General features: G+C 52.0%; 1 protein-coding gene across 6 annotated transcripts in view; it reads right to left on the bottom strand.

Moving 5' to 3' along the window:
- The window catches only part of dock10 (dedicator of cytokinesis 10), a 75844-nt gene that overhangs the window by 13914 nt on the left and 42307 nt on the right, over positions 1-19623 (bottom strand). For all 6 annotated transcript variants that reach the window (XM_079732195.1, XM_079732197.1, XM_079732194.1 and 3 more), the window contains exons 15-38: positions 16557-16679; positions 16375-16454; positions 15723-15910; positions 15430-15495; positions 15153-15245; positions 14546-14669; positions 12927-13048; positions 12762-12845; positions 12078-12170; positions 11865-11983; positions 11532-11601; positions 10418-10531; positions 9938-10009; positions 9014-9160; positions 8142-8225; positions 7840-7936; positions 7555-7587; positions 6815-6993; positions 6332-6448; positions 6113-6233; positions 5898-6019; positions 4031-4145; positions 1981-2047; positions 1135-1182 (exon numbers count right to left, since the gene is read on the bottom strand). In XM_079732195.1, coding sequence (XP_079588321.1) covers positions 1135-1182; positions 1981-2047; positions 4031-4145; positions 5898-6019; positions 6113-6233; positions 6332-6448; positions 6815-6993; positions 7555-7587; positions 7840-7936; positions 8142-8225; positions 9014-9160; positions 9938-10009; positions 10418-10531; positions 11532-11601; positions 11865-11983; positions 12078-12170; positions 12762-12845; positions 12927-13048; positions 14546-14669; positions 15153-15245; positions 15430-15495; positions 15723-15910; positions 16375-16454; positions 16557-16679 — 2478 coding nt within the window. The remainder of the gene's footprint in view (positions 1-1134; positions 1183-1980; positions 2048-4030; positions 4146-5897; positions 6020-6112; positions 6234-6331; positions 6449-6814; positions 6994-7554; positions 7588-7839; positions 7937-8141; positions 8226-9013; positions 9161-9937; positions 10010-10417; positions 10532-11531; positions 11602-11864; positions 11984-12077; positions 12171-12761; positions 12846-12926; positions 13049-14545; positions 14670-15152; positions 15246-15429; positions 15496-15722; positions 15911-16374; positions 16455-16556; positions 16680-19623) is intronic.

Raw genomic sequence — 19623 nt, 5'->3', positions numbered from 1 at the left:
AGAATCCATTAACACCGAGGGGGGGGGCATGCAGCGCAGGCAGAGGACACGCCACGCACACAGTGAGATGCAGTGGGCGGGGGGCGGGGGGTGAACAGAACTGAAGAACCTCTTCAGCGGGAACACATCAGTCACTTGGGTTGGAGTGTGAGTGTGAACGCATGCGTCTATCTGGAGTCCCCCACATTTATTTCTCACACATTGAGCAGGAAGAGACATGGCCCCTTACAGGGGGCTGGAGCCCAGGCCAGCGTTCCAGCCAGCCCCTGTGCAACGTCCCGCCCGGGGAGCAATGTCTGAGAGAGCGGGTTCTGGAGCTAGCCTCCTGCTGCTGCCTCACCGTGGGCGCCGCGAGCCTTGGGTTGGCTCAGACATCGCAGCATCTTAACGCCGAAGAGGAACCTGGCTCGTTTAATGAGGAGGGAGGAACCAGGCTGACAGAAAGGGTCTGGCCAGACGAAGGGCTGTGCTTCAGTCAGAGAGACGCACACACACACAGACAGACACACACATGCACAGACACAGACACACAGACGCACACACACAGAGACACGCACACACACAGAGACAGCTACAAGCCGATCCTGTGTTTGCTGACTAAGACGGTAGAATCTCCAGCAGAGCCTTTCTGTTGGCGAATTCAGGACCTTCAGCCCCTCCCCCTCAACAATCCCCCACAATGCCCTGCTGCTACACACTCATCCCTGATCGTGCACACGCATACAAAACACCCATTAGTGTTTCCCCTTGATTCGTCGGCTCTGTATATGCGCATATTTCCGTGTGCGCCTGTTTCTCTGGCGTCCCCAGGGCTTGCAGTGGGACGACCCATGTCAATGGGCTGAGCCTTCTGGTCTGCGTACGGACCACGATGTCCCCATGGGGGTTAGCGTAATATAGGGTCGGCTTAGCTCAGGAGGGAGAGCGGGTTCACTTGGAACCGGAAGGTTGCTAGTGGGATCCCCGGCCCCTCCTAGCTGTCCCTGAGCCTCACCCTGCAGCGTCCCCCAGCTGGCTGTCGCCCTGGGGGCCGACCCCGCCAGGGTGGGTGAATGTGTGACCGTTGCTTTAGGATGTCATGAGTCACGAGGACACTAGGGGGCGGTTTGATGCGTCGCGGCGGCGGTCTCTCACCTGGCGATGTGCCGCTTCCCCAGGAACCGGAAGTGCTGCAGACACAGCCTGGGGAGCAGAGCAGAGGTCAGAGGTCAGGGTTCTGAGGGTTCAGGGTTAAGGTTCAGGGTTAGGGTTCTGAGGGTACTGAGGGTTCAGGGTTAGGGTTCTCAGGGTTCTGATGGTTCTGAGGGTTCAGGGTTCTGAGGGTTCAGGGTTCTCAGGGTTCAGGGTTCTCAGGGTTTGTTTGCATGAGTTCCCTCCGGGTTCTAAAGTGCACGCGTGTGAGGAGCAGAGCTGGAACCAGATGCTGACACAGGAAACACGGGCGGTTAATTTACGGAACAGTTTCTGGGGAAAGAGAAGACTGAGGGATTACAGTCCTCCTCCCTCTCTAATCTCCCTCTCTCCCCCTCCCTCTCTTCTCTCCCTCTCTCCCCCGCCCTCTCTTCTCTCCCTCCCTCCCCCTCGTTCTCTGCTCTCTCTCTCCCCCTCGCTCTCTTCTCTCCCTCTCTCCCCCTCGTTCTCTGCCCTCTCTCTCATTTAGGGCATTTCTCTCCCCCTCGCTCTCTTCTCTCCCTCTCTCCCCCTCGTTCTCTGCCCTCTCTCTCCCCCTCGCTCTCTTCTCTCCCTCTCTCCCCCTCGTTCTCTGCCCTCTCTCTCCCCCTCGTTCTCTGCTCTCGCTCTCTTCTCTCAATCTCTACTCTCGCTCTCTCACACCAACTCCCAAACATTAATTTCCTTCTCTGGTTGGTGCCAACTTTCCCCTTTCTTTCCTTCTCTCCGCTGTGCTCTTCTCACACTTGCCCCCCGCCTCCCCCCCCCCCCCCCCCGGCTGGCGAGGTTTCAGCACTCAGCAGCCCTTACTCCAGGATGTTGAAGAAGTCCGAGATCTCCTGGTGGACCGCCCGGTGCCAGTAGGACACCAGAACATCTGGAAACACAAACAGAGAGAAACACAAGTGAGGAGTAACGTAAGACGGGGGTTGTATCTGTGGTGGAAACCCTTTGAATTCAGGGGGGCTTCAGACATGCAGGTGTGCTGTTAGAGGCCTGTACGCCTGTAGACTGTACATCTGTAGACTGTAGAATGTACGCCTGTAGACTGTAGGCCTGTAGACTGTACACCTGTACGACTATATGCCTGTAGACTGTACGCCTGTAGACTGTACGCCTGTAGACTGTACGCCTGTAGACTGTACGCCTGTAGACTGTACGCCTGTAGACTGTACGCCTGTAGACTGTACGCCTGTAGACTGTAGAATGTACGCCTGTAGACTGTAGGCCTGTAGACTGTACGACTATATGCCTGTAGACTGTACGCCTGTAGACTGTACGCCTGTAGATTGTATGCCTGTAGACTGTACGCCTGTAGACTGTAGAATGTACGCCTGTAGACTGTAGAATGTACGCCTGTAGACTGTATGCCTGTAGACTGTACGCCTGTAGACTGTACGCCTGTAGCCTGTAAGCCTGTAGACTGTACGCCTGTAGACTGTACGACTGTATGCCTGTAGACTGTACGCCTGTAGACTGTACGCCTGTAGACTGTATGCCTGTAGACTGTACACCTGTAGACTGTACGCCTGTACGACTGTACGCCTGTAGACTGTACGACCGTACACCTGTAGACTGTACGCCTGTAGACTGTACGCCTGTAGACTGTACGACCGTACGCCTGTAGACTGTACGCCTGTAGACTGTACGACTGTACGCCTGTAGACTGTACGCCTGTAGCCTGTATGACTGTACGCCTGTAGACTGTAGACTGTACACCTGTACGACTGTACGCCTGTAGACTGTACGACTGTACGACTGCACGCCTGTAGACTGTACGCCTGTAGACTGTAGACTGTACGACTGTACGCCTGTAGCCTGTACGCCTGTAGACTGTATGCCTGTAGACTGTACGCCTGTAGACTGTACGACTGTATGACTGTACGCCTGTATGACTGTACGCCTGTAGACTGTACGACTGTACGCCTGTAGCCTGTACGCCTGTAGACTGTATGCCTGTAGACTGTACGCCTGTACGCCTGTAGACTGTACGCCTGTATGACTGTACGCCTGTATGACTGTACGCCTGTAGACTGTACGACTGTACGCCTGTAGACTGTACGCCTGTATGACTGTACGCCTGTACGCCTGTAGACTGTACGCCTGTATGACTTCACACCTGTACGCCTGTATGACTGTCGACTGTAGACTGTACGACTGTAAGACTGTAGCCTGTAGACTGTAAGACTGTCGACTGTAGACTGTACGACTGTAAGACTGTAGACTGTAAGACTGTAGACTGTAGACTGTAGACTGTAGACTGTAGACTGTAGACTGTACGACTGTAAGACTGTAAGACTGTAGACTGTAGCCTGTACGACTGTAAGACTGTCGACTGTAGACTATACGACTGTAAGACTGTAGACTGTAGACAGTAGCCTGTAGACTGTACGACTGTAAGACTGTAGACTGTACGACTGTAGACTGTAGACTGTACGACTGTAAGACTGTAGACTGTAGACTGTACGACTGTAAGACTGTAGACTGTAGACTGTAGACTGTAGCCTGTAGACTGTAGACTGTATGACTGTAGCCTGTACGACTGTAAGACTGTCGACTGTAGACTGTACGACTGTAAGACTGTAGACTGTAGACTGTAGCCTGTAGACTGTACGACTGTACGACTGTACGACTGTAAGACTGTAGACTGTAGACTGTACGACTGTAAGACTGTAGACTGTAGACTGTAGACTGTACGACTGTAGACTGTAGACTGTAGACTGTAGACTGTAGCCTGTAGCCTGTAGCCTGTACGCCTGTATGACTGTAGACTGTAGACTGTAGACTGTAGCCTGTAGACTGTAGCCTGTAGCCTGCAGGCCGCGGGGCTGAGCCGTAGCGTTAGGTAAGGGATCCTGACCTTCAGAGATGGTCTTCATTATGTGCAGGAAGCACATAAGGAGGCTGCGGGTCTCAGCCTGGTCCAGCTTGTCACAGCGAGAGCCGTAGCCAATCAGGGACTGGGGGCGGGCGAACTGAGGGACAGAGACCAAACATTCAGGGGTCCGGAGTAATAACATGGTAACCGGGGAGTAATGCCATGGTAACATTACCCAGAGTAATGCCATGGTAACAGTGGAGTAATGCCATGGTAACAAACTGGAGAAATGCCATGGTAACAGTGGAGTAATGCCATGGTAATATACTGGAGTAATGCCATGGTAACATACTGGAGTAATGCCATGGTAACATACTGGAGTAATGCCATGGTAACATACTGGAGAAATGCCATGGTAACATACTGGAGCAATGCCATGGTAACATACTGGAGTAATGCCATGGTAACAGTGGAGTAAGGCCATGGTAACAGTGGAGTAATGCCATGGTAACATACTGGAGTAATGCCATGGTAACATACTGGAGTAATGCCATGGTAACAGACTGGAGTAATGCCATGGTAACAGTGGAGTAATGCCATGGTAACAGTGGAGTAATGCCATGGTAACAGTGGAGTAATGCCATGGTAACATACTGGAGTAATGCCATGGTAACATACTGGAGTAATGCCATGGTAACATACTGGAGTAATGCCATGGTAACAGTGGAGTAATGCCATGGTAACATACTGGAGTAATGCCAGGGTAACATACTGGAGTAATGCCATGGTAACAGTGGAGTAATGCCATGGTAACATACTGGAGTAATGCCATGGTAACATACTGGAGTAATGCCATTGTAACAGTGGAGTAATGCCATGGTAACAGTGGAGTAATGCCATGGTAACATACTGGAGTAATGCCATGGTAACATACTGGAGCAATGCCATGGTAACATACTGGAGTTATGCCATGGTAACAGTGGAGTAATGCCATGGTAACATACTGGAGTAATGCCATGGTAACATACTGGAGTAATGCCATGGTAACATACTGGAGTAATGCCATGGTAACATACTGGAGTAATGCCATGGTAACATACTGGAGTAATGCCATTGTAACAGTGGAGTAATGCCATGGTAACAGTGGAGTAATGCCATGGTAACATACTGGAGTAATGCCATGGTAACATACTGGAGCAATGCCATGGTAACATACTGGAGTTATGCCATGGTAACAGTGGAGTAATGCCATGGTAACATACTGGAGTAATGCCATGGTAACATACTGGAGTAATGCCATGGTAACATACTGGAGTAATGCCATGGTAACAGTGGAGTAATGCCATAGTGGTGAGTAAGCACAGCTATCTTTAATTATTGTGGATTTCAGTCCTCAAGCTGCTGGTTTGATGGGCTGCTTTGTAGACGCGCTCTGAAGATCTGGTGGTTGATTTGATCTTGTTGTCTCTTCATGCAAGTCCTGTTAGTTATCACGTATTTACCAAGTTTCCAAAGATGGCCGAGATGAACGTTAACACAACTGTGTTTCTGTTCTGCATCTTCTGCTTCAATGAAGACCCTTGGTGACGATGTCTCATTCTTTAAAGCATCCTAAACAATGCATGTGGATCTAACTGTGTTGTACGTCCAGGCACGTAAACAGTACTTAGCATGTTGTAGAGTCTTATCCTAGCTGTCTCTGTAGTGTAATGGGCTAACCTAGTGATGGTTAGTGATTGGCACTTGGTTTTATGAACATCCTTACTGTACCGACAGAGATACATTTTTGTTACTCTTTCTTTTGACTAATGACTTATGGAAGTGGCTCTTGATAAAAGCGTCCTACACGGCCTGAATGTAGATGTCATGTAAATGCGTCTTCCGCCAAACGAACTGTACGACCTCTCACCTTCTCACAGCCGTCGGCCTTGTCCCCGCCCCCCTCGGCGCTGCACGGGTTCGAGTCCACGCTGACCAGCGAGCTGCGGCACTCCGCCTGGGTCCCCGTGGCAACCGCCAGGGAGGAGAACGCTGGTGGGGGAGGAGAGATTGTATTCATATACACACAGAGACGCACACACGCACACGCACACACACACACACACACACACACACACACACTACCTGTGATGGAGTTGAGCACTTCTTTGGAGAAGGACGCGTCCACTGAGTTGCCATGGCGAACCACGTGGGGGGTCAGGCCCCCGGACGCCACCCCGCCCACGCTCAGGTCATCCCGGGACCCCTGGAGGAGGAGACAGCGGGGGGGCTCCAGTCAGAGTCATGGGGGGTGTACCTGGGTGCTGGAGGTGTAGTAGATGGGGAGCTGGTGGGGGGGTGTACCTGGGTGCTGGAGGTGTAGTAGATGGGGAACATGTCCCGCAGGAAGAAGCGCGGCATGTTGTCCAGGATCAGGCCGTACAGCGGAAGGTAGAGGGAGGCGATCCGGGCCTGCTTCTCCTGTTAGGGGGCGGGACTCAGCGTCAGGGGGCGGGACTCAGCGTCAGGGGGGAGGGGTTAACATCACAGTGTTCTACCGCTGCTCATCTTCATTAGAGGCTTTAGAAGACGGGATGCAGCATCATCTACGATGTGGAACTGAACAACACGAGCCGCGAGGGAGGGAATGTTTCTGTGTTTGTGCGTGACTGTGTGTGTGTGTGGGTCAGGGTTGTGTTTCCTAGAAGTGATGCATGGAGAGGAGGAGGAGGATGTGCTTGAGTGAGTGAGTGTGTCTGTGTGTGCATGTGTGCGTGACTGCATTTGTGTATCTGTGTGCGTGTGTGTATCTGTGCGTGTGTGCGTGGCTCTGTGGCAGCGGCCCACCTTGGTGGCGTAGCGGGCGTCCAGGGAGTGCTTGGCCATCAGGGTCTTGAGCGTGGCGAGGGCTAGGTGCCGCAGGTCCTGTTCATCCTGCAGCGCTAGGCCCAGCTCCCGCAGAAGCAGCCCCGTCAGGAAGTGCTTCCTGCAGAACTCCCCGGTCAGGCTGTACTCCGGCACGCACACTGGGGGAGGAGGGGGGAGGAGGGGGGAGAGGTCAGGCTGTACTCCGGCACGCACACTGGGGGAGGAGGGGGGAGGAGGGGGGAGAGGTCAGGCTGTACTCCGGCACGCACACTGGGGGAGGAGGGGGGAGGAGGGGGGAGAGGTCAGGCTGTACTCCGGCACGCACACTGGGGGAGGAGGGGGGAGAGCCTCCACTGGGATACAGATTACCGTCATCAATTAAATACAAACTAGCTTTGACTTATTTGATATCTATTTATTATTTGCCATTATTTGCTTTTGGGTTTTTACTATTTAATTCAAATTGCATTATGTTCTATTTGCATATTCATTGTTTCATTGTATGTTTCATGACGTTTACCAGATTTAACTCTATATCTTTTTACATAGTGTAATTTATAAAACAAAGTTATTCAATTGAATGTTATGCTGACTTCCCTTCTGCTCAACAAACTGATCTCACAAATCCTCAGACCTCATGGCCAGAGATGAGGCGTGCAATGACAACAATCTCTGAAGATATAATGTAACATCAATCAGGAATGAGATAAGATAGTTACCATGGGAACTTGATGGCACTGGTGATGCATTGTCTGATATGGACAGAAAGAGGAAGAGCAAGAACAGAGAGGAAGAGAGAGAGACAGACAGACAGACAGACAGACAGACAGACAGACAGACAGACAGACAGACAGACAGACAGACCGACAGACAGAGTGTGTAAGTCAAAGAGAGAGTGAGGGTAAAGTAAGAATAAGAGAGGCGGGTCGTTAAATGACAGATGGAGCAATGATCAATGAGGTCAGTGATGATTGACAGCAGCCATGGGGGGGGCAGCCTCCTACCTGTGATGCGGGCCGAGGGGAGGGGCAGGCTGAGGGGGATGTAGTGCTCATGGTTACACACCTCCCTCAGGAACTCAAACTTCAGCTCACACAGCATCTGCCAACACAAAGAGGGAGGTATGGTAGTGCTGCCTGGTCTGTACGGCCGCTCAGGTATGAACACTTCATACGGAATTAGGATAATAATGTCATTACCGATGCAAAATACATGTTCATTAACTTCAACTCATATGCAGTGTACATCTTACACTGATTATTTCTCACACTAATGAGGGTTCGACAAGGTTTTCTTCCTGGGTTACCTTGCTGTCGGTGGCGGTGATCATGGTGACGTAGTTACTGATGAGTTTGAAGGTAAAGCCTCGGTCCATCAGGGTGAAGCACCGCTGCAGAGAGATGAGGAGAGGACGAGACATAGTCAGGGTGAGACAGGGTTAGTGTCAGACAGGGTAAGGTTCAGAGAGGGTTAGGGTGAGACAGGGTTAGGGTCAGACAGGGTAAGGTTCAGAGAGGGTTAGGGTGAGAAAGGGTTAGGGTCAGACAGGGTAAGGTTCAGAGAGGGTTAGGGTGAGACAGGGTTAGGGTCAGACAGGGTTAGGTTCAGAGAGGGTTAGGGTGAGACAGGGTTAGGGTCAGACAGGGTAAGGTTCAGAGAGGGTTAGGGTGAGACAGGGTTAGGGTCAGACAGGGTAAGGTTCAGAGAGGGTTAGGGTGAAACAGGGTAAGGGTCAGACAGGGTAAGGTTCAGAGAGGGTTAGGGTGAGACAGGGTTAGGGTGAGACAGGGTTAGGGTCAGAGAGGGTTAGGGTGAGACAGGGTTAGGGTCAGGCAGGGTAAGGTTCAGATAGGGTTAGGGTGAGACAGGGTTAGGGTCAGAGAGCAAAAGGTGGGAGGAGAGAGTCACCCCCCTATGAGGTCTACTGAGACGTGGTTCCCTATCAGGTCCTCAGACCAGGGTCGACGTGGTTCTCTATGAGGTCCTCAGACCAGGGTCTCATGGTTCTCTATGAGGTCCTCAGACCAGGGTCTCATGGTTCTCTGTGAGGTCCTCAGACCAGGGTCGACGTGGTTCTCTATCAGGTCCTCAGACCAGGGTCGACGTGGTTCCCTATTGGGTCTACTGAGGTCTACTGAGCCGTGGTTCCCTATCAGGTCCTCAGACCCAGGCCGGTACCTTGACGAAGGCGGCCACGGCCAGCGTGGCGCTCCGGGTCTCCTCCGGCACCTCCTTGTGCTTCCAGTAGACGTGGTCCGAGAGCGTCTCCAGCAGGGTCTCCAGTCGGCCCAGGTAGGAGGAGGGGAACCTCTGGGGGCGAGGCAGCTGGGGTGGAGGCAGGAGAGAACACCTCTAGATGATAGACCCAACACCTGGGCCAAAGTCTGGACTCAAGATCCAAAATGCAAGACTGGGACAAATCTACAGCTCAGCAAACTGATTGAAGTGTAATAATAATGAGGAATGTTGGCGTATTTTAGTGTCTCTCTGTGTTCACATTTCTTCGTCTTGGAACAGGCCAGTGCCTCTCCTACTGATACAAGGTGTTATTTCCAACATTCCACCATTTGTTATTTCCCATCAAGGACAAACCAACCCGGTCGTCTGGGACATAGCCAGGGCCATATAACTTATCAAGGGAGACGCTGCTTCTGTTCTTTTGTTATTCCCGTTATCTTTCCTATAATACTGGACCCAAACCTTTGGTTCGGTGAAAAGAGGAATCGACAGCCAAGGAGCACGTCTGGAGTCTGCTCCTCACCTCCTACACTGAGACTATTCAACCAAGTCTGTATCTGTTGTGTTACATCCTGGAGCCATCATCTATTCAACCCTTTGATCCAACCTGTCAAGCTGCCTTGACTTCCACTTCAAGAATTACTACTAGAATGGAAAAATACACAACGCAGAGTCTATATGAACAGTTTAGAAATAAGCAATATGGATTTAAAGCTGTAAAATAGTCCTCTCTCCGCTGTAGATGTAGTTTTGCGGTCATGATTTCAGTTTTAATTGTTTTGGCAGCTAGCTTGAAAACAGCGGCTGGCCTGGTGAAATTGTTTCTGTTTAAACATAAAATAAGCGTCAGAGTAAAGCCCTCACCTTGACCGTGTCTGACTGGACCAGATGCTGGGCCATGGACTTGATGATGAGCTCAAAGAAGAACCAGGAGAACTGTGGCAGGAGAGAGAGGAACCAGCTCAGAACACCTCCTTCCTCAAGGCCTCCACAAACAATCCAAAAAATCTGGCTGATTAAAAGAAGCTCATAATCATTAGGGTTAGGGCTAGGGTTACCCTAACCCTAACCACCACACCAAAGATCTGAGCTCTGGGACCTGGAGTAACACAGAGGAGCGGTTCACCGTCAGAGGAACGGTTCATCAGTCAGAGGAGCGGTTCATCAGTCAGAGGAGCGGTTCATCAGTCAGAGGAGCGGTTCATCAGTCAGAGGAGCGGTTCATCAGTCAGAGGAGCGGTTCATCAGTCAGAGGAGCTGTTCATCAGTCAGAGGAGCGGTTCATCAGTCAGAGGAACGGTTCATCAGTCAGAGGAGCGGTTCATCAGTCAGAGGAGCGCTTACCCTCAGGACGCTCCTGACGGCCGCCGGCTCTCCGCTCTTCAGGTCGAAGGTCATCCCCTTGGCCAGCTCCTCGTGCACGGTCCTGAAGCCCTGGGACTCCGTCTTGAACACATACTGCTCACACACACACACACACACACACACACACACACACACACACACACACACATACACACACAGTGAGCATGATGCCCCTCCCCTGTGGTGATGGTGGGGGTGACTAACAGAGCCTTCATGGTATAACCCAGGAGAACACGCCCTCTTCAAGAACTGTCTATTATTGTTTTTTTTCCTCTGCTATAAATGTTTTGTTTCAGACGCTTTGATCAATCAGGCCTTGCTACATTCATTAGGCCCCCACACACACAGCCCATCCTTCACCACTGGCCCTGAGCGCCATGCCAGTCTGTTGCCATGGCGACCTCTCTCCTCCCTGGGCTGCGTTCTAGCGCTCCATCTCCTCGCTGGTGCTCTTCTCTAATGCTCCTGCTGCCTTCTGGGTAAACAAGCATCTCTGTTGTTCTGGTGGAGTGGCGGGAAACCGGGCTTTATCCCCCCAATCCGCTCTCTCTCTCTCTCTGCTTACCTCTCTCTCTCTCTGTTTATCTCTCCCTCCCTCTCTCTCTCCCTCTCTCTCTCTGCTTACCTCTCTCTCTCCCTCTCTCTCTCTGTTTATCTCTCCCTCCCTCTCTCTCAACCTCTCTCTCTCTGCTTACCTCTCCCTCTCTCTCTCTGCTTACCTCTCTCTCTCTCTGTTTATCTCTCCCTCCCTCTCTCTCTCCCTCTCTCTCTCTGCTTACCTCTCCCTCTCTCTCTCTGCTTACCTCTCTCTCTCTCTCTCTCTCTCTCTCTCTCTCTCTCTCTCTCTCTCTCTCTCTCTCTCTCTCTCTCTCTCTCTCTCTCTCTCTCTCTCTCTCTCTCTCTCTCTCTCTCTCTCTCTCTCCATGTCTTTCTTTGCACAAGCGCACATGCACAGGCACATGAACGAGCACACGCCAGTGCACACACGCTTCTGTCTGCCTCTTTCCACTCCCTGATGGCGTCTCCGGGCTCCAACCCACCGAGGAGGATCACACATGTGGTTGAGTGGAGCAGCCCTCTCTGATGGCCGTACCTTGATGTAGGAATGCAGGTAGTGGTCCAGGCTCTCCTCATGGCACTTGGCTACGATGTGGAGCAGCACTCTGTGGACACATGGCAGCAGACCCACAGGTTGATCCCACTCTGGCACTAGGCCTGCTGGCTTCACACAGCCTCTCTCCCACAAGCTGCTGAATGCGACCGCAGCCCCACAAGAACTGCTTTACGGTCAGAAACCCAACGGCAAAGAGGCAGTTTATTGTTATCTTACTGAAGAAAGGAGGTATTTTTCAGCCTCTGGAGGCACCATTGTTTTAATTCATTCAGTGGACTGGACTTGTATCAGGCTGCAGTGACATGCTCCTACCTGGTGGTGGCAGTGGTGACCTCGTCGTTGTCATTCTCCGTCAGAACCTTGAACAGTCTGTTGAAGAGCACCGGCAGGAAGCGGATGATGACAGGGAGTCTGTCCATACTGAGGAGACCCTGGAGGGAGACGGGGAGCAGAGACTCAGACACGGAGATCAAACTCAGCGGAGAGGAGAGGAAGAAGGATGAGCAGATCTCATTTTGTGCTGACCTTCAGGCAACTAAGGAAGGTGGAGGTAGGCGGCAGAGAAAGGTCCAGCTCTCTCTTTTGGCACTGCTGGAAGAATCTGTTCAGGTGGGGGTCCTGTTGGGGACACACACAGTAGGAGCTGGAGGAATGCCCGTTGGACCCCCTCCCTGTCTGAGGCTGGCCCCGAGACGTGGAGATCACGGCTCCTGGGGCTCAAAGGTTTGGTTAAGCAGAGAAGAACCAGAGAGACGCTGACATATAGAGGCAGGGGGAGGGAGGGAGGGAGGGAGGAAGGGTGGGAGGAAAGGATGGAGGGAGGGAGGGAGGGCAGGGAGGAACGGAGAGCCAGGGTAGCAGAGCGCCTCGGGTCTTTGAATTCCACCTGAAAGTTGGATGGCCGGGTTTGATCCACAAAGGCTGCGGTTTACATGAAGCTACCTTTATCTGCCTTTAGCAACCTTTAGCTGCCTTTAGCTGCCATTAACTGCCTTAAGCTACCTTAAGCTACCTTTAGCTGCCATTAGCTGCGATTAGCTGCCTTTAGCTACCTTTAGCTACCATTAGCTGCCTTTAGCTACCTTTAGCTCCCTTTAGCTACCTTTAGCTACCTTTAGCTAACCCTAACCCTCCTTAGCGCGGTGTGTCTGGATGCGCGGCATGCCGCTGTGGCTAATGCCCAGAGGCTAAAGAGAGGGCCCCACTGACCTGGGTGTAGACGGTGGACAGCACGTTGGTGGACACCTTGAAGATGGGCTTGCCTCCGTCCACCCACTTCACATCAGAGCTGTTCTGTAGGGCCGAGAACCAGAAGATCAACATCCCATCCCTCACCCCCCGGGCCGTCGCCCCCCCCATGGGCCCCTACGGTACCTTGGTGCTGCTGGGCTCTCTGAGGGCCAGGTACCCTGGAGGGAGGTTGCAGGACACGGGGACGCTGAACTCCTGGGACACCAGCCGGCCCTCACGGAGCAGCGGAAGCCAGGAGTACCCCACTGCAGAGAGACAGGCAGCGGTCAGAGAGACAGGCAGCGATCAGAGAGAGAGACAGGCAGCGGTCAGAGAGACAGGCAGCAGTCAGAGAGAGAGACAGGCAGCGGTCAGAGAGACAGGGAGCGGTCAGAGAGACAGGCAGCGGTCAGAGAGAGAGAGACAGGCAGCGGTCAGAGAGAGAGAGACAGGCAGCGGTCAGAGAGACAGGCAGCGGTCAGAGAGACAGGCAGTGGTCAGAGAGAGAGACTGGCATCGGTCAGAGAGACAGGCAGTGGTCAGAGAGACAGGCAGCGTTCAGAGAGAAAGACAGGCAGCGGTCAGATAGACAGTTAGCGGTCAGAAAGAGTGACAGGCAGCCGTCAAAGAGAAAGACAGTCAGTGGTCAGAGAGACAGTTAGCGGTCAGAGGGACAGGCAGCGGTCAGAGAGACAGGCCACCCCGCCTGCTTCTTTACCAGCACCGCCGGGATATACTGATACACTACTATGAGCTGCATCGTATAATGGTGCACTACCATTGTAGACTATTGTACCACCGTGATGTACTGCCATGATGAACTGGGCTAGCACCATGATGAACTGGTCTAGCACCATGATGAACTGGTCTAGTACCATGATGAACTGGTCTAGCACCATGATGGACTGGTCTAGTACCATGATGTAGCACCGTGATGAACTGGTCTAGTACCATGATGTAGCACCATGATGAACTGGTCTAGCACCATGATGAACTGGTCTAGCACCATGATGAACTGGTCTAGTACCATGATGAACTGGTCTAGCACCATGATGGACTGGTCTAGTACCATGATGTAGCACCGTGATGAACTGGTCTAGTACCATGATGTAGCACCATGATGAACTGGTCTAGCACCATGATGAACTGGTCTAGCACCATGATGGACTGGTCTAGTACCATGATGAACTGGTCTAGTACCATGATGTAGCACCATGATGAACTGGTATAGCACCATGATGAACTGGTCTAGCACCATGATGAACTGGTCTAGTACCATGATGTAGCACCATGATGAACTGGTCTAGCACCATGATGAAGTGGTCTAGCACCATGATGAACTGGTCTAGCACCATGATGAACTGGTCTAGCACCATGATGGACTGGTCTAGTACCATGATGTAGCACCATGATGAACTGGTCTAGTACCATGATGGACTGGTCTAGCACCATGATGAACTGGTCTAGTACCATGATGTAGCACCATGATGAACTGGTCTAGTACCATGATGTAGCACCATGATGAACTGGTCTAGTACAATGATGTAGCACCATGATGAACTGGTCTAGCACCATGATGAACTGGTCTAGTACAATGAAGTAGCACCATGATGAACTGGTCTAGCACCATGATGAACTGGTCTAGCACCATGATGAACTGGTCTAGCATCATGGTGGACTGGTCTAGCACCATGATGAACTGGTCCAGCACCATGATGAACTGGTCCAGCACCATGATAACGTTCATGAGACCACCCCCTCACCTGGGGTCTCCAGGGCTTCTTTCCTCTTCACGTTGGTCTTGGCATTGATGTCACAGGTGACGTGGTAGAAGGAGAAGAGGAGGTGGTGCTTCTCATGGAGCTGGATGGGAAGCTCCAGCTTCACCTGCAGACACACGGCCAGACGTCAGACAGACAGACAAACAGAGGTCAGACAGACGGACAGTCAGACAGACGGACAGACAGACAAGGGCAGGACGTCAGATAGACGTCAGACAGACAGACAGACAGACAGACAGACAGACAGACAGACAGACAGACAGACAGACAGACAGACAGACAGACAGACAGACAAGGGCCAGACAAGGGCCAGACAGATGTCAGACAGACAGACAAGGGCCAGATGTCAGACAGACGTCAGACAGACATCAGAAATACAGACAGACGGACGTCAGACAGACAGACAGCAAGGGCCAGACGTCAGATAAACTGACAGACAGCCTGACAGACAGACATACGCACACATAGGCCAGATGTCAGACAGACAGAGAGACAGATGTCAGACAGACAGAGAGACAGATGTCAGAGCTACTGATAGACTGACAGACATTCAGATGGACAGACTGATTGATGGGCAACCTGTCCTTGCCTCGTCATAGAAGTCGGGGTTTTGGCAGTGATGGAGGACGGTGGAGGAGGCAGAGGTGGTGAAGAGTGGGCCTCCTGGCTTGCCGTAGATGCACTTGAAGAGGAGGACACAAGCAAAAGGAAATTGGCTAATTGAACATTTACCCTCAGGACACAACAAAAATAAAAACAGCTTTAAAAGAGATTGGAATAGAGCGTGCAACAGGCAAGGCAAATCTGCTTTTCACACATCTACAATTGAGATGCAAAATGTGGCGTAACTGAGACAGGAACTGAACCTTTAGAGATTTGGCCACTTCCTCATCCGAGCTCCGAAACTCCACGTACACGGCGAGGTTTCGGGCCTGCGAACAAAGAGTACCCTGTTACACAGCGACATGGGAGAGCGAGCTCAGGGCCAGCCGGGTGTGACCCAGCAGCCAATCCGGACAGCAGCTGAAACATCACACAGTTCAGTTTTTGGAGGGTCCTAGGTGAAGGGGGCGGGACATGCTGAGGGGGGCGGGGCTTGGTGAAGGGTAGGCGGAGCCTTGCTGCTGTGGGCTCTGCTGTGGGCTCTTCTGTGGCCTACCTTAGCGAAGCTCTTCTGGCTGTCGTACTTCAGATGTTTGGGGTAGACGTAGATGTGGTTCTTGTACACGCGGTACGGCTGGGTAAACTTGGTGGTGTCCTGGACAAACTCCTCCACCTCCACTGTGGGTGGGTGTCGCTCCAGGTCCTCGAAGGGCTTCACCGGCACGTAGGAGGAGGTGACGCAGTCTGGGTGGAGAAGGGTGGACACTTAGTTTAATAAGAATGGTTAGAGCGAGGAGAGCCAATGGACGGACAGCATGGGGGCAAGGAGGAGGAGAGAGGAGGAGAGGGGATAGGGGAGGAGAGAGGAGGAGAGGGGAGGAGAGAGGAGGAGAGAGGAGGAGAGAGGAGGAGGGGGAGGAGAGGAGGAGAGAGGAAGAGAGGGGAGGAGAGAGGAGAAGAGGAGGAGAGAGGAGGAGAGAGGAGGAGAGAGGTGGAGAGAGGAGGAGAGAGGAGATAGGAGGAGAGGAGAGAGAGGAGAAGAGAGGAGGAGAGAAGTGGAGAGAAGTGGAGAGAGAGGGGAGAGAGGAGGAGAGAGGAGAGAGAGGAGGAGAGAGGAGGAGAGAAGTGGAGAGAGAGGGGAGAGAGGAGGAGAGAGGAGGAGATAGGAGAGAGTAGGAGAGAAGTGGAGAGGTGGAGCTTCAACACACTGGGATGCTCCAGAGGAACGTAGTCCACATTGATGTCCAGGTTCCCAGGGATGGTCTGCAGCTTGCTGGTCTTCTCGGCTCTGCCCGGGCAACAACCGCACGATCAGAAACCAGAGGGCAGACATCAAGACGACTTTAACAACAGGTGGAGGAGGAGGAGGAGGAGAAGGAGGGGGTCTTACTTCCTGTACTCTGAGACCATCTTGATGAGGTCCTCAGTGGAGATCTTGTTGCTCTCCTGCTTGAAGAGCGGCGAGAAGCGCGACTCCCTGTCCAGCGTCCCTTGATTGTCCTTAAACACAGACCTGTCCCCACACCCAGGTTACATCAGATTAACAGACCTGTCCCCACACCCAGGTTACATCAGATTAACAGACCTGTCCCCACACCCAGGTTACATCAGATTAACAGACCTGTCCCCACACCCAGGTTACATCAGATTAACAGACCTGTCCCCACACCCAGTTTACATCAGATTAACAGACCTGTCCCCACACCCAGGTTACATCAGATTAACAGACCTGTCCCCACACCCAGGTTACATCAGATTAACAGACCTGTCCCCACACCCAGGTTACATCAGATTAACAGACCTGTCCCCACACCCAGGTTACATCAGATTAACAGACCTGTCCCCACACCTAGGTAACATCAGATTAACAGACCTGTCCCCACACCCAGTTTACATCAGATTAACAGACCTGTCCCCACACCCAGGTTACATCAGATTAACAGACCTGTCCCCACACCCAGGTTACATCAGATTAACAGACCTGTCCCCACACCCAGGTTACATCAGATTAACAGACCTGTCCCCACACCCAGGTTACATCAGATTAACAGACCTGTCCCCACACCCAGGTTACATCAGATTAACAGACCTGTCCCCACACCCAGGTTACATCAGATTAACAGACCTGTCCCCACACCCAGGTTACATCAGATTAACAGACCTGTCCCCACACCTAGGTTACATCAGATTAACAGACCTGTCCCCACACCCAGGTTACATCAGATTAACAGACCTGTCCCCACACCCAGGTTACATCAGATTAACAGACCTGTCCCCACACCCAGGTTACATCAGATTAACAGACCTGTCCCCACACCCAGGTTACATCAGATTAACAGACCTGTCCCCACACCCAGGTTACATCAGATTAACAGACCTGTCCCCACACCCAGGTTACATCAGATTAACAGACCTGTCCCCACACCCAGGTTACATCAGATTAACAGACCTGTCCCCACACCCAGGTTACATCAGATTAACAGACCTGTCCCCACACCCAGGTTACATCAGATTAACAGACCTGTCCCCACACCCAGGTTACATCAGATTAACAGACCTGTCCCCACACCCAGGTTACATCAGATTAACAGACCTGTCCCCACACCCAGGTTACATCAGATTAACAGACCTGTCCCCACACCCAGGTTACATCAGATTAACAGACCTGTCCCCACACCCAGGTTACATCAGATTAACAGACCTGTCCCCACACCCAGGTTACATCAGATTAACAGACCTGTCCCCACACCCAGGTTACATCAGATTAACAGACCTGTCCCCACACCCAGGTTACATCAGATTAACAGACCTGTCCCCACACCCAGGTTACATCAGATTAACAGACCTGTCCCCACACCCAGTTTACATCAGATTAACAGACCTGTCCCCACACCCAGTTTACATCAGATTAACAGACCTGTCCCCACACCCAGTTTACATCAGATTAACAGACCTGTCCCCACACCCAGGTTACATCAGATTAACAGACCTGTCCCCACACCTAGGTTACATCAGATTAACAGACCTGTCCCCACACCCAGTTTACATCAGATTAACAGACCTGTCCCCACACCCAGGTTACATCAGATTAACAGACCTGTCCCCACACCCAGGTTACATCAGATTAACAGACCTGTCCCCACACCCAGGTTACATCAGATTAACAGACCTGTCCCCACACCCAGGTTACATCAGATTAACAGACCTGTCCCCACACCCAGGTTACATCAGATTAACAGACCTGTCCCCACACCCAGGTTACATCAGATTAACAGACCTGTCCCCACACCCAGGTTACATCAGATTAACAGACCTGTCCCCACACCCAGGTTACATCAGATTAACAGACCTGTCCCCACACCCAGGTTACATCAGATTAACAGACCTGTCCCCACACCCAGGTTACATCAGATTAACAGACCTGTCCCCACACCCAGGTTACGTCAGATTAACAGACCTGTCCCCACACCCAGTTTACATCAGATTAACAGACCTGTCCCCACACCTAGGTTACATCAGATTAACAGACCTGTCCCCACACCCAGGTTACATCAGATTAACAGACCTGTCCCCACACCCAGTTTACATCAGATTAACAGACCTGTCCCCACACCCAGGTTACATCAGATTAACAGACCTGTCCCCAAACCCAGTTTACATCAGATTAACAGACCTGTCCCCACACCCAGTTTACATCAGATTAACAGACCTGTCCCCACACCCAGGTTACATCAGATTAACAGATCTGTCCCCACACCCAGTTTACATCAGATTAACAGACCTGTCCCCACACCCAGGTTACATCAGATTAACAGACCTGTCCCCACACCCAGTTTACATCAGATTAACAGACCTGTCCCCACACCCAGGTTACATCAGATTAACAGACCTGTCCCCACACCCAGGTTACATCAGATTAACAGACCTGTCCCCACACCCAGGTTACATCAGATTAACAGACCTGTCCCCACACCCAGGTTACATCAGATTAACAGACCTGTCCCCACACCCAGGTTACATCAGATTAACAGACCTGTCCCCACACCCAGGTTACATCAGATTAACAGACCTGTCCCCACACCCAGGTTACATCAGATTAACAGACCTGTCCCCACACCCAGGTTACATCAGATTAACAGACCTGTCCCCACACCCAGGTTACATCAGATTAACAGACCTGTCCCCACACCTAGGTTACATCAGATTAACAGACCTGTCCCCACACCCAGGTTACGTCAGATTAACAGACCTGTTCCCACACCCAGGTTACGTCAGATTAACAGACCTGCCCCACACCTAGGTTACATCAGATTAACAGACCTGTCCCCACACCCAGGTTACGTCAGATTAACAGACCTGTTCCCACACCCAGGTTACGTCAGATTAACAGACCTGTCCCCACACCTAGGTTACATCAGATTAACAGACCTGTCCCCACACCCAGGTTACATCAGATT

This window comes from Pollachius pollachius (assembly GCF_949987615.1).
Source record: "Pollachius pollachius genome assembly, chromosome: 3".
Taxonomy (NCBI): Eukaryota; Metazoa; Chordata; class Actinopteri; order Gadiformes; family Gadidae; genus Pollachius; species Pollachius pollachius.
This window is presented reverse-complemented; position numbering and strand designations above follow the sequence as displayed.